Raw genomic sequence first — 14,022 nt, forward strand, 5'->3', positions numbered from 1 at the left:
ATCACTAAAATATTGTCACTGTCGGGAAGAAACCTCGTATCTCCAAGTTTCAAATGTGTACGTCTTTCGGTAAAGCAAGGCCCTGCTTCATCATACAAGACTGTCGCACAAAACTAGAGAAAATCTACAAGCACACAACGCCTCGCATCGCGAGGTGTTGTGTGCTTGTAGATCGGCTGTTTTCACTAGTTTAGTACGTTTTATAGATGATAAATACAAAACGAACGGTTTTGGACAAACAAGGTTTCCACCCGACAACGACAATATGCTATAAATATAAGGTGCTGGGAGTGAAAATTATAATGTAGGGGTGCCTCGGATTAAAACAATATTTATGGGGTGCCCTGAGACAAAAAGGTTTTGGGAACCCCTGCTTAAAGGCTCTTTTACACCGGCAGCGATAACGATGACGATAACGATTTTAAAAAGTGGGTTTTCAATTGAAGTGGATCGGCAGCATCCACCCAACACCGATAAAGACAACGATAGCCGACAACTACATCGTTAGGATCAACAACGATGTGGTTAAGATCACAGTGATATGGAACTGGGTCTCTGACAAACAGCTCGAGGTGCACTCTGAGCGAGCGGCTGTTAATTGGTGCCTCTTCACATTGATGTCCGATAACTTTATCGGACATCAATGTGAAGGCATAATTATCGCTGTGATATTTTATGGCTATCGTCATCGTTATCGCTGCCGGTGGAAAAGGGCCTTTAGACTGTTACTGTAGGTCATGGTGAAATCCACACTGACATTTAAGGTGAACTGGATCTCCGTGGGGACTGGCCTATGGAGGAGTGGATAAAAGTCCACCTTAAAAAGATGGGGGAGGTTAACCCTTTAAGACCCGAGGCTGATTCTACAAATGCCTTCTAAATCAGTCAAACCTTTTTTTGTCAAGGACCCCTTAATTGGTATATTTGGCCAGGGACCCCCATCTGAAAATATGTTTTGTGCCAGGGACCCCCAGAAGAGAAGATCTGTGTTTAAAAAAATCTAAAACATATTTAACAAGAAGCAGATGTACAAGCTTGCTATGTTTGAATAGCTTAGCTAAAATAAAAAAATCTAAAGTTTTTCCCGCTTTTAATGAATTAATGGAATACTTTCACTCTATCAATCACTCACCCTGTGAAGCCCCTTGTTGCTACTTTAGAAAGAGTAACGTTTCAGTGGAAATGCTGTGTTTTCTAACATGAACAAATCAAATCAACCTTTATTTGTGTGTGTGTGTGTGTGTGTGTGTGTGTGTGTGTGTGTGTGTGTGTGTGTGTGTGTGTGTGTGTGTGTGTGTGTGTGTGTGTGTGTGTGTGTGTGTGTGTGTGTGTGTGTGTGTGTGTGTGTGTGTGTGCGTGTGTGTGCGCGTGGTCTAGCAGTGGTCCTCCACAGGGGGTCCTGCCTCCCTCTCAGATGATCCAGATCTTCTCAATAAGGTGGACACAGGAAGTGAACTGACCCCTGACCTCCAAGCTCACCTACAGGTACGTGTGTGTGTGTGTGTGTGTGTCTGTCTGTCTAAGTATGTGTGTGTGTGTGTGCGTGCGTGTCTGTGTATATGCGTAAGTGCACCCTCGTAATAGTGCACACATCCGTAAGTGCACACACACACTAGGACATAACGACTTGTGATTTTTCCAACATAAAGTTTAAAGGGCCTACACCATGCTTTTAAAACTATATTTTTTGTATAAATATATGCTCAAAATTGAGTCTGAGGGCGGCTTGCACCAACACGGTTTAAGCCTTAAACTGGTTTAAATCAAGGTTTATCTTCTAATCAGCTTGCACCAAACCTTAAATCTAGTTTTCATTAATCAGGTTTAGTTTTAAACCATCCTTTTAATCTTGGTTTGAATTTTCACTGTAAACCTGGATTACTGTTAATCCTGTTGCACCACTACTTTAAACTTTGATTTAAACATCAGTAAGGGATTAATTTTAAACCTGCTGTAGAGGTGTTTAAGTGCAAACATGCCATTGACATGAATGGGGGTCCCCCTCCTGTGAGGGAAGCCCCACAGCAAGTAAACTGCAGACAGCGTTTCACAGCTGAAAACAAACATCTCATCACATCCTTGTAGTACTGCTGTACATCGGCTATTTTAAATTAGCGGAGACGTTTTAATTTTCGAAATCGCTTCATAATCGACTCAAATGTGAATGTGATCAAAACTGTGGTCTTTTCTTGCTTCTAGCCGCGCATCGCATCGCCGCGCCGCACCGCACTGTACTGAGCGTCACCGTCGTATGACGGGGAGCGTTATATTTTTGTTTTGTTTTGTTTTGGCTGCAGGCGCTCTTCTTAACACAGGCCTGCCCACATTCTCCTAGAAATGAATAAAAGAGTAACGCTAATGATATTAGGCTCAAGAGAATAGCATGTTCCAGTTTGTTTATATCGAAATCCAAGATGGAGGACATTTAAACCATGAATTAATCACAGTTTATGGTTTTAATCACAGGTTAAGGGTTTAATCACAGATTTGTTAAGCAATGCTTAAATTTAAGTGGTGCAACGCATCTCGATTTAAAATAAAACCTAGATCAACAAACCCTTGATTAACCCTAAACTAAGATTTATTTAATCCCTCTTGGTGCAAGCCGCCCTTAGACAGGTTTTAACCCTCAACAAACACTCTGACCATTCTTTTTGTTTGTTCTAGCTCATCTAGTGGGGTTTTTCCAGAAAAAAAATAAGTTTTTTGGGTTTTTTGAAAAAAAAGTGTTTTGAAAATAAAAGTTTTTGAAAAAAAAAGTTTTTTGAAAAAAAAGGTTTTTTGAAAAAAAAATTTTTTGAAAAAAAAAAAGATTTTGAGAATTTTTTTTTTTGAAAAAAATCTTTTTTTGAATTTTTTTTTTTTTGACTGAAAAAAAAAAACGGGAAACGCGTGTGACGTCACATGCGTCAACTCTCAGAACAGCACTGTTCTGAGAACCCGTGGAAAGCTTTTCATCTCTGTCTTCCCAAAACCAGAGAAAGACACAATGTACAGAAATAGGACTTTGTGAGGATAGAAGGTGCCAGTGGGACCCCAAAAAAAGGTTTTAAAATAGAAAAAGTGAAAATTCATGGTGTAGGTCCTTTAAGAGTATAGAGGGTATCTGCACATTTATAAAGACTTTTTAATACCTCTAAAATGACAAATTAAACATTGTCCAAAAGGCAGAAATTGTGAAAATAGCCGATCTACATGCTCACAACGCCTCGCCTCGCCTGAGCATGTAGATCTGCTAATTTCACTATAGAAAGTATTATTTTTTCTTTTTTTTTCAATTTCGACTTTCGACTTTCTCTGGTGGGAGTCGACTTGTGTAATGAAGTCGACTTGTCGACTTTTTCGTTAATGTCCTAACATACACACACACCTTTTCTTTGTTTATTTTTTTGTCTTTTCCCTGTTTGCTTGTTTTGCAGTATGCAAAAAAAAAATTTGCTAAATAAATCAAATCAAAATGAATTATGTGTGTCTGTGCGTCTCTCTCTCTCTCTCTCTCTCTCTCTCTCTCTCTCTCTCTCTCTCAGAGGGAGGAGCTAAAAGCGGGGCAGCAGCAGGTGATGGAGGAGGTGACGGAGCCCCTGCAGAGGGAGGGGGTGACGGAGGAGGAGAAGGGTAGGATGAAGAGTCTGTCCTCCACCCTCCTCACACAACTAGACAGGGAGGGAGGGAGAGAGAGAGCAGAGGGAGGGGGTGACGGAGGAGGAGAAGGGTAGGATGAAGAGTCTGTCCTCCACCCTCCTCACACAACTAGACAGGGAGGGAGAGAGAGAGAGCAGAGGGAGGGGATGACGGAGGAGGAGAAGGGTAGGATGAAGAGTCTGTCCTCCACCCTCCACACAACTAGACAGGGAGGGAGGGAGGGAGGGAGAGCAGAGGGAGGGGATGACGGAGGAGGAGAAGGGTAGGATGAAGAGTCTGTCCTCCACCCTCCACACACAACTAGACAGGGAGGGGGAGAGAGAGAGCAGAGGGAGGGGGTGACGGAGGAGGAGAAGGGTAGGATGAAGAGTCTGTCCTCCACCCTCCACACACAACTAGACAGGGAGGGAGAGAGAGAGAGCAGAGGGAGGGGATGACGGAGGAGGAGAAGGGTAGGATGAAGAGTCTGTCCTCCACCCTCCACACACAACTAGACAGGGAGGGAGAGAGAGAGAGCAGAGGGAGGGGGTGACGGAGGAGGAGAAGGGTAGGATGAAGAGTCTGTCCTCCACCCTCCACACACAACTAGACAGGGAGGGAGGGAGAGAGAGAGAGCAGAGGGAGGGGGTGACGGAGGAGGAGAAGGGTAGGATGAAGAGTCTGTCCTCCACCCTCCACACAACTAGACAGGGAGGGAGGGAGAGAGAGAGAGCAGAGGGAGGGGGTGACGGAGGAGGAGAAGGGTAGGATGAAGAGTCTGTCCTCCACCCTCCACACAACTAGACAGGGAGGGAGGGAGAGAGAGAGAGCAGAGGGAGGGGGTGACGGAGGAGGAGAAGGGTAGGATGAAGAGTCTGTCCTCCACCCTCCACACAACTAGACAGGGAGGGAGGGAGAGAGAGAGAGCAGAGGGAGGGGGTGACGGAGGAGGAGAAGGGTAGGATGAAGAGTCTGTCCTCCACCCTCCACACAACTAGACAGGGAGGGAGAGAGAGAGAGCAGAGGGAGGGAGGGTGGTAGGGTGTGAACTAGAGCCCACCCAGAGGATTTTGGGGTCTGATAAAATCTAGACCAGGGATAGACTGCCTTAGATCAGGGGTTCCCAAACTGTTTTGTCTCAGGTCACCCCATAAATATTGTTTTAATCCGAGGCACCCCTACATTATAATTTAATCACCCCTACATTATAATTTTCACTCCCAGCACCTTATATTTATAGCATATCATCGTTGTCGGGTGGAAACCTTGTATTTCCGATTCTTGCAAAACACATTTTTGGACACTGCTCCTACAGATTTTGCCCTAAAATCACGCAAATCGCTACACAGTATGTCTAATGTACACTCATCTCATCAACATGGATCTGTCCCATATAGCGCCACCATCAGGCCAATTTTTTCAAACACATTTTTGGACACTGCTCCGACACATTTTGGCCTAAAATCATGCTGCGACCTGACGGTCGCTTATCTCAACGATTAGGGAGTCTTACTGGTTGTTATTGTGGTGTCTGCCATCCACTTTAGTTTGAATGATCTTTAAACCACACATTTATAGTTGCGCACAGCATAAAATATACTTATTTTAATTGTCTTTAAATTCTTCTTCTTACTTAGTTTAATGTAAACATATTTTATAATCGTATTTCCATGCATTCTTATCTTTTTATTTGTCTCATTTTTCGAGAGAGGGCGAGATCATTTAGCGACCTCCAACCGGGTTGCTACCTGGTCGGTAGTTTTCAGCGACTGGGTCGCTAAATCTACCGACCGGGTCGCTAAATCTATCGACCGGGTCGCTAAATCTATCGACCGGGTCGCTAAATCTACCGACCGGGTCGCTAAATCTATCGACCGGGTCGCTAAATCTATCGACCGGGTCGCTAAATCTATCGACCGGGTCGCTAAATCTATCGACCGGGTCGCTAAATCTATCGACCGGGTCGCTAAATCTATCGACCGGGTCGCTAAATCTATCGACCGGGTCGCTAAATCTACCGACCGGGTCGCTAAATCTATCGACCGGGTCGCTAAATCTATCGACCGGGTCGCTAAATCTACCGACCGGGTCGCTAAATCTATCGACCGGGTCGCTAAATCTATCGACCGGGTCGCTAAATCTACCGACCGGGTTGCTAAATCTACCGACCGGGTTGCTAAATCTACCGACTGGGTCGCTAAATCTACCGACTGGGCCGCTAAATCTACCGACCGGGCCGCTAAATCACCGACCTGGCCCGGTCGGTGATTTTGCAGCCCGGTCGGTGAAAACTACCGACCAGGTTGCGACCAGGTTGGAGGTCACTAAATGATCTCGCTCCTACTGCATTTCTGTCTCTGCTTGTCCTCAGTAGCTGATGAAGCTCCTCCTCCAGCTGACCTGGGAGCAGCAGTGACCCCTGCTGGCCACGCGGGGGACGGCGGTCAGGAAGCGCACGGCGAGACACCGGGGAAGACGGAGGAGAAGCAGAAAGACAAGAAGAAAGACAAGAAGAAAGACAAGCACGACACCAGAGAGAGAGAATGGAAGGAGAGAGAGAAGAGGGAGAGGAAGGAACGAGAGAAGACAGAGAAGAGGAAGGACGGGGGGAAGAAAGAATGGAAAGAGAGAGAGAAGAGGAAGAACGAGGAGGAGGAGGGAGGGAAAGAAGGGAAGAACAAGGAGGAGAAGAAGAAGCAGCAGAAGAAAGAGTGGAAGGAGAAAGAGGAGTGGAAGAAACGAAGCGACAAAGGGAAGCTCTGGAAGGGAAAGGGGGAGAAGAGAGAGAGGGAGGGAAAGAAAGAGAGGGAGGGAAAGAGGGATGAGAGGAAAGACTGGAAGGACGAGAAGAAAGAGTGGAAAAGGGACAAGCAGGAGAAGAAGTGGAGCGACGGCAGAGGAAAGGAGGAGTGGAAGGACAAGAAGAAAGGGAGGAAGGAGAAAGACGAGTGGAAGGAGGAAGAGAGGGGTTGGAAGAAGGGAAGAGAGGACAGGGGGAGGGAGGGATGGAGGGAGAAGGAGGACAAGAAACACTGGAAGAACAGAGAGGAGGAAGAGAGGGAGTGGAAGGAGGAGAAGAAACAGGGGGGCGGAGGAAAGAAGAAAGAGGAGAGGAAGAAGGAAGAGTGGAGGAAAGATGGAGGACGATTTGATAAAGAGAAACACGATAAACATGACAAACATCAACGTGACAACCACCACCATCAGCATGACGACCACCACCACCATGACGACAACGTGTGGCATGCTGGAAAAGGTTATTATTATTATTATTACTAGTCCTGTGCTGGGGGTCATTTATATATTTATATGCACTCTCACTGCATATGAGGGATTGAAAGTAGGAGTGTCAGAAGTAATGTGGGAGAACTCCGGTGTTCGTTGGGCAGAACAATATGTGACTGAGTGTGACACAGGGGCAGTCATTTCGGAAGCCACTACTTTAGACCACAGCTGAAATTACCTTTTTTTTTTTTTTTTTCACTAAAAAGTGATAAAGCCACAAAAGCATTTCATAAATATCAGGCTACATTTCACTTAAACGCCAGATCTTAACTCTGCATGTAAATAAGACTTTTTTTGTATTAGGTCACCGTCATTGCAGGTTAGAAATGTATTTAGATTAGAACTTGAATATCTCAAAAGTAGTATTTCAGCATGGCATCATTCTATAAGCCATATCTTCAAAACTGTTGGGTCAATCTCCACAACCAATATATCATTTTGTAGCTATGATCCCCAGCTTTCAAATGAAATGAAAAAATGAAAATGAAAAAAAAATAAAAAAAAATCAATGACTAGCCGTCAGCCGTGCTGGGACACATATAATCCCTGCAATACCCATTGTATCAGTCTATGATGTCAGGACTAACCTGCCGACGTTAGTCGGAACAGTGGCCCGTCGGGATAGTGAGCCGACCCCCAGCATGCAGACAGACAGACAGCGGACAGCATCTCCAAATTTGGGCATTGTTTCAGCAGAATAATAGTTGAATAGTTCAGATATTCTCAACTTTCTGATCAGGTGGAAAGAAACCAAACACAGAGTTCTAGAGGAAGGACAGTCCGCCCCACCCCCAACTATTCATTTCAATGAAGGTTGCTCACCAGAACATGCATGCAGAACTTCCGCTTCTCTTGGTGTTGGTGCTAAAATGCTAAGATACCAAGCAGGTGAACTAGGGTTCAAAACGTTAGACTCAAGCAGGTGAACTAGGGTTCCAAACGTTAGACTCAAGCAGGTGAACTAGGGTTCCAAACGTTAGACTCAAGCGCTGTAGGGATTTAAATGTGGAAGTCCTGCAATCCTGGATTTGACCACGAGGCGACTGGGAGCTTGGTCCAAACCCGTTAACTTTTCAGGAAATGGAAAAAAGAACCTGTGCTCCAGTGGACCCAATGTAGCTGTATTTAGTTACAATGTAGCTGTATTTAGTTACAATGTAGCTCTATTTAGTTACAATGTAGTTGTATTTAGTTACAATGTAGCTGTATTTAGTTACAATGTAGCTGTATTTAGTTACAATGTAGCTGTATTTAGTTACAATGTAGTTGTATTTAGTTACAATGTAGCTGTATTTAGTTACAATGTAGCTGTATTTAGTTACAAGCTCTTGTTAATAAGTTCATTGGTTCAATACAGACACACTTAACTCTTCCCATGCCACAGACGAAAATTGACGTAAATCATCGCAAAACCCGTCAGTGCCAATGACGGCTTTAAATAATAAAAATGGATTTGTCTGATTGACAAAATTATTTTGGCCACTGAATCACAACAACTGTGTCTGTTTCTAAAAAAATCTTGTTTTTTTTTCATTGCATAGTAAAGAAAAACATACAAAATCCTGGCACAGGGACCTTGGGGCCATTTTGGCCCTGGCATGACATCGGTGGTGTGTGCTGCTGTCCCCCTCCTCTCCTCCAGGTGGCAGTAAGCAGTCCCGTCCCTCCATGGAGCATCCTGGCTACTGGCTCCACCAGAGGAACAAGCTGCAGAGGAACGTCAGCCCTGCAGAGCTCCGCTGTGACTCCCTGGAGAGCTGTGCTGTGAGCCAGGGTCTGCTGCAGCCTGTAGCCATGGACCCCTTCCAGGATCTCCTCCAGGTAGGTGGTCCTCCTGGAGAGCTGTGCTCTGAGCCAGGGTCTGCTGCAGCCTGTAGCCATGGACCCCTTCCAGAACCTCCTACAGGTAGGTGGTCCTCCTGGAGAGCTGTGCTCTGAGCCAGGGTCTGCTGCAACCTGTAGCCATGGACCCCTTCCAGAACCTCCTCCAGGTAGGTGGACCCCATGTAGAGCTGTGCTCTGACCCAGGGTCTGCTGCAGCCTGTAGCCATGGACCCCTTCCAGAACCTCCTCCAGGTAGGTGGTATTAAGACCTAGAGAGCTGTGCTCTGACCCAGGGCTTAATGCAGCGTGTAGACCAGGAGAGCTTCCAGAACCTCCTCCAGGACAGGTAGGTTTTAACAAACCCATGGGATTCCAACCTGGGTCTCCTGCGCGGTAAGGGACACCAAGATAGAAATAGCAAGACAAGCTATCTCTGGTTTACTTCTTGTATTTGTGTGAAGAACTTGGACACCTTTTTAGGAGGCGGTTCATTTCCAAAGGGAGAGTGAAGGTGAACACAGCTACTGAACCATTCTTTTGCTCCACGGTCACTGAACTAAATATTGGACCCGATCGGCACAAGACACATAATATTCCTTAAATGTTCATACTAAATGGCTTTTTTCAGCGACAAAAATAAGGAAAAAAACAACTTAATGATCACACTTTATCTGTCCCTGCAACACACTCTCGCAGGCTATTGGAGAGAAAACAGGACGTTAGCGTGATTTGCCGTGAGACCGGCACCTACTGTACTTAGGAGGCAATGTGTAGTCCACGGTGAAAGCTAGCGAGTGAGTCCGTTGTTCTAAGTGCGACAGGGAGTTTATTCCACAGTTTGGGGGCCAGGAGGGCAAACTGTCTCGGACGAGTGGATTTTTGTCCTGGGGTTTTTAGCGAGGGTTCTGTCAGCATCCCTGTGTTGGCTGATCTAAAACATGCTCTAAAGGTCTTTGCACACTGCTGCGTTTTTCGGGCCGAATATCGGAATTTTGGAGTGCGTGAATAAAAAAATCAACCTCACGTTATGTCAATCACGTTTGCACACTGCCGCCGGTTTCGTATTTATTTTCGGACCAGGGTTAATTTTTCCCTTGCTCTCTCTCTCTCTCTTTCCTCTCTCTCCCCCTGGTCTACGGCTTTCGGATTTCCAAAATGCAATGAAAACACGCAGTGCAGTGTGCAACCACCTTTAGTTGCGACCGTAGGTCGCACTTACTACAGAAAGCTCCACCAGGTGTCCGTGCGTCAGTCAGTCAGTCAGTCAGTCAGTCCGTCCGTCACACGTCAGACGTCACACTTTTGCCCTGCTCATATCTCCGCAACCGTTGCCCCGATCCATGCCAGATTTTGCACACACACTCCTTACCTGCCAAACTACAACCTCCAAGGACCCCCGGAGTTCCAGGGACCCCCAGGTCCCTGGGGGACCCCCAGGTGTAAAAAAAATACCAAATGTACAAAAATGACCAAATGACCACCCCCACGGGGCTGCTCACGGGGAATTCCCGGGGACCACCCACTCCTGCTACTCCAGAACGGATGCAAAAGTGGTGGCGCCCCCAGTGGAGGACCCCCTCCACTGCAGCTCACATAAAATGCCCTAACTCGGCCTAGGAGCGTCCGGGAGAGCCGGGGCCGGTACCTATTCGTCCGCCAAGGCAACGCGGAGACCCCACCCCTCATTTCTCACATGGCCCTCTTCTAGCGAGACCTACGGTCGCTTATCTCCCGATTAGGGAGTCTTACTGGTTTACTTTCCATCACTGCTAAAATGCCACATGGCCGTGACTAGTGTCCACCTAAAGCGAGTCCAAGTCAAGACCCAGACCAGATACAAAACATGTAATTAAATACAAAATAAATAGATTTGTGGTCAGTGGGTATTATCTATTATCCCTTTTCATTGCATTTGTAAGTTAAAGGTTTTGCTCAGGACATCATTTAACAGCTTGAAATGTTAGTAGTAACTATTATTTGCACTTTTTGACAGATTTTCCACACTAAAGGTTTTCTTACTAAAGGATTTACACCAGGGGTGCCCAAAAGGTAGATGGTGATCTACCAGTAGATCACCAAGGGTGTGCAGGTAGACCACATGACATGCCTTTTTTAAATATATAATTAAAATATAAAATATATGTCAATATGACATCAAGAAGGGCCTGTCAGCTCCCTTCATGGCTTCTAAAGTAGGCAAACCTCCAATGCAATACTTTGTTCAAGAGTCAGTAGCATTACAAAGAACCCCAAAACCTACCACTTCCATACAGAATGGGATGAAGACATTTTCCCCAGTATTTCCCATTTATTTCCCCCTAAAATGTAACACCAGTGCTGCTATTCCAAAGCCTCCCTCAGGCCCTCAGCTAAAACATTTTCAATCAATCAATCAATCAACCTTTATTTGTCACATACAATTTAAAACAAGTTCTAAAAAGCAGTGAAATGTATTCAGGTTAGCTCAGAGATAGTAATCAATAAAAAGACAATAGGACTAGACTAAGAAGATAAGATAATACAAATAATCAACCACTAAAAAGTTACTTCATATCCAGTCCACATAAGAAAACCATTTAGGTGTCCATATAGATAACGTATAACTAACGTCATGTCCATGTATGGGTGTGCGTGTGCGCACGTGCATGCGTGCGCATGTGCGACTGCCCCTCCTCCCGTGCATTCCTAAGCGCGTGAAGGGTAGCCCAGTCTCTGACGTCTGTCCATGTCCATGTCGTCATTCAGGAGCCGAATGGCGTAAGGATAGAAACTTTTTCTATGTCTCTCCAGAGTAGCCGTGAGTATACTGTATCTTTTCCCGGACTTCAGCAGCTCGAACAGCCCATGTGCCGGGTGGCTGTTGTCTATTTTGGATGGGTAGATCATGTTGAGCTAGTCATTTTAAAAGTAGATCTCACGTCAAAAAAGTGTGGGCATCCCTGATTTACACACATAGTAATTCATCAATGAAAAGCACCAGACAGCTCTCTTATAATGTTAATGTGAATGGGCTCCTCATAATATGAGTTTAATCCAATTATTTCACTGCATTGTCTTGACTCTTGGCTGGAGTGGACTCGGTGGGGGAAGAGTCCCGAGTCCCTCAGTCTGAGACAGAGTAAAATCATGGGCGAGACCGAGACAAGACGAGTCAATGAAAATTTGGACTCGAGTCCCACAACACTATCCGTGACCTCCTCTCTCCACCCTGCAGGTCTACCTGACCTCTCCTCTCCTCTAATAAATAATAATAATAATAATATAATAATATAATAAAAGTATCTCTCTCCACCCTGCAGGTCTACCTGGCCAAGGCGGAGGCAGCGGGCGTGGACGCCTCGCGCACCGAGGAGCTCCGCAGGCTGGCGGGAGACTTCTTCCCAGATGGCGTCTTCGCCCACCATCTGATGAGCTTCAGGGACTTCACCGAGGACCTGGGGGACATCCTGGAAGACCTGGTGGAGGAAGAGGAGGGGGAGGGGGAGGGGGAAGGGGAGGAGGAAGAGGAAGAGGAAGAGGACTCGTCCTTGGAGCAGGAGATGGAAGGCTTCGAGGAGGAAGTGATGAGGAGGTTTGGGGCGGTGGTGACGAAGGAGAAAGAAGGAGGGAAGAGTAAGAGAGGAGGAGGAGAGAGGAAGGTGGAGAGAGGACGAGCCTGATGGATGGTAGGGATGGGACGATAAGAGATATCATCATTTATAGCAGGGTTCCCCAATTAGTTTTCCCCAAGGGCCGAATCATGTCTAGGGTACCAAGCCGAGGGCCACAACATTGCAGGGGACGACGGTGGCGTTCCCGCTACTCCAGCGACTGCGACAGTTCAGATATCGTCGTTGTCGGGTGAAACTCTTGTCCAAAACCATTTGTTTTGCATTTATCATTTTAAAAAGTATTTAAACTAGTGAAAACAGCCAATCTACAAGCACACAACGCCTCGCACCGCGAGGCGGTGTGTGCTTGTAGATCTGTGCTTGTAGATCTGCTGTAGATCTGCTGTCACTATTTTTGTGCGACGGCCTTGTATGATTTGCGAAAGAACATACAAATTTGGAGATACGAGATTTCCACCCTACAACGACGATATACTAGTGTTGTTGCTGCTCTTATACCACCATTATTACTGGGGTTGGTGGGGGTCAGACAGTAGCCCCCTGTGGGCCACGGGCCGCCTTTTGGGGAACCCTGGTTTATAGTGATAAAAACACTCACGATAATCGTATCGTGGAGATTTAATTTATCGGGATATCGTCCTCCGTCATGCACTGGGATCAATTCACCTTTTATTTGCAGAGCTGCATATCCGGTACCATTTAAACCCTGTATTGGTAAAACCTACTTATAATACTTGATACCGTCTTTTTTCTCTTTTTTCTCACTCTCTTTTACCAAATCTCTTTGCCAAAAAAATAGCCGATAATGGATGTTGGGGATATTTTGATATGGCGATAATATCGTAAATCACAATTTATTTGGTCACGATAAACGTGATATGAAACGTTCATAATATCGTCCCATCCCTGCTGGATGGAGAGAAGGAAAGAAAAAGAAAGAAAAGAAGAGGAAGAAACCGCTGGAGGAGGAGCCATGGAGATTGTTGACATTGAGGACCACACACACGCACGCGCGCACGCGCACACACGCACACACGCACACACGCACACGCACACGCTCACACACACACACACACACACACACACACACACAAACACAAACACACATACGCATCTCTTTACTTTTTTCCATCTCTACGTCCCAGGCTTTCTTAATTTTTTAATTTCGCTGGTCTTAAACATGTCTCCTCTGTGCGTATAGCTGGAAGGTATCTACAGTAGATGGGGTGGTTCTCAAAGTGTGGTCCGGGGACCCTCGTGGGTCCGTGATGGGGTTCCAAACGGACTCTTACGAGTTCCTTTACATTTTTAAGAAATGTAACACCACTGACCCACCGACCCATTTGTTATGGTTTCAATGTATTTCCTGCTGCACACCAGATCTCAAGTCTGTTTTTCTCAAGTTTGTCTTAAACTTTTTTTTTTTTTTTTCAAGTTCTGGCGATGTTTCAATTCTTCTTTAGTTTTTCAGTGGTTTCGCCTGTACTTTATTTTATTTTTTAACACGTGCTACTGTCCCGCGCACATCCTGCTGTATCTGGGGTGGGGGGAGGGGGGGGGGGGGGGGGGGGGGGGGGGGTTCTGAGGAAGTTTTGGGGAAGTTGTTGATGGGAGCAGAGATGATGAAGATGATGATGTGAAGAAAGGTCTAGTGAAATTACTATCATTTACTCTCATAGTA

At 45.8% G+C, this 14,022-nt stretch overlaps 1 protein-coding gene across 1 annotated transcript in view; it reads left to right on the plus strand.

The window, feature by feature from the left end:
• Positions 1-12,389, plus strand: part of LOC308300656 (uncharacterized protein) — a gene marked incomplete at its 3' end in the record, with an annotated part of 66,605 nt that extends 54,216 nt beyond the window's left edge. Inside the window, exons 8-13 of the mRNA XM_080744536.1 lie at positions 1,378-1,485; positions 3,528-3,615; positions 5,993-6,240; positions 6,472-6,877; positions 8,549-8,727; positions 12,030-12,389. Coding sequence (XP_080600662.1) covers positions 1,378-1,485; positions 3,528-3,615; positions 5,993-6,240; positions 6,472-6,877; positions 8,549-8,727; positions 12,030-12,389 — 1,389 coding nt within the window. The remainder of the gene's footprint in view (positions 1-1,377; positions 1,486-3,527; positions 3,616-5,992; positions 6,241-6,471; positions 6,878-8,548; positions 8,728-12,029) is intronic.
• Positions 12,390-14,022: the final 1,633 nt, after the last annotated feature.

This window comes from Nannobrachium achirus, assembly GCF_963921795.1.
Source record: "Nannobrachium achirus genome assembly, chromosome: 2".
NCBI lineage: Eukaryota > Metazoa > Chordata > Actinopteri > Myctophiformes > Myctophidae > Nannobrachium > Nannobrachium achirus.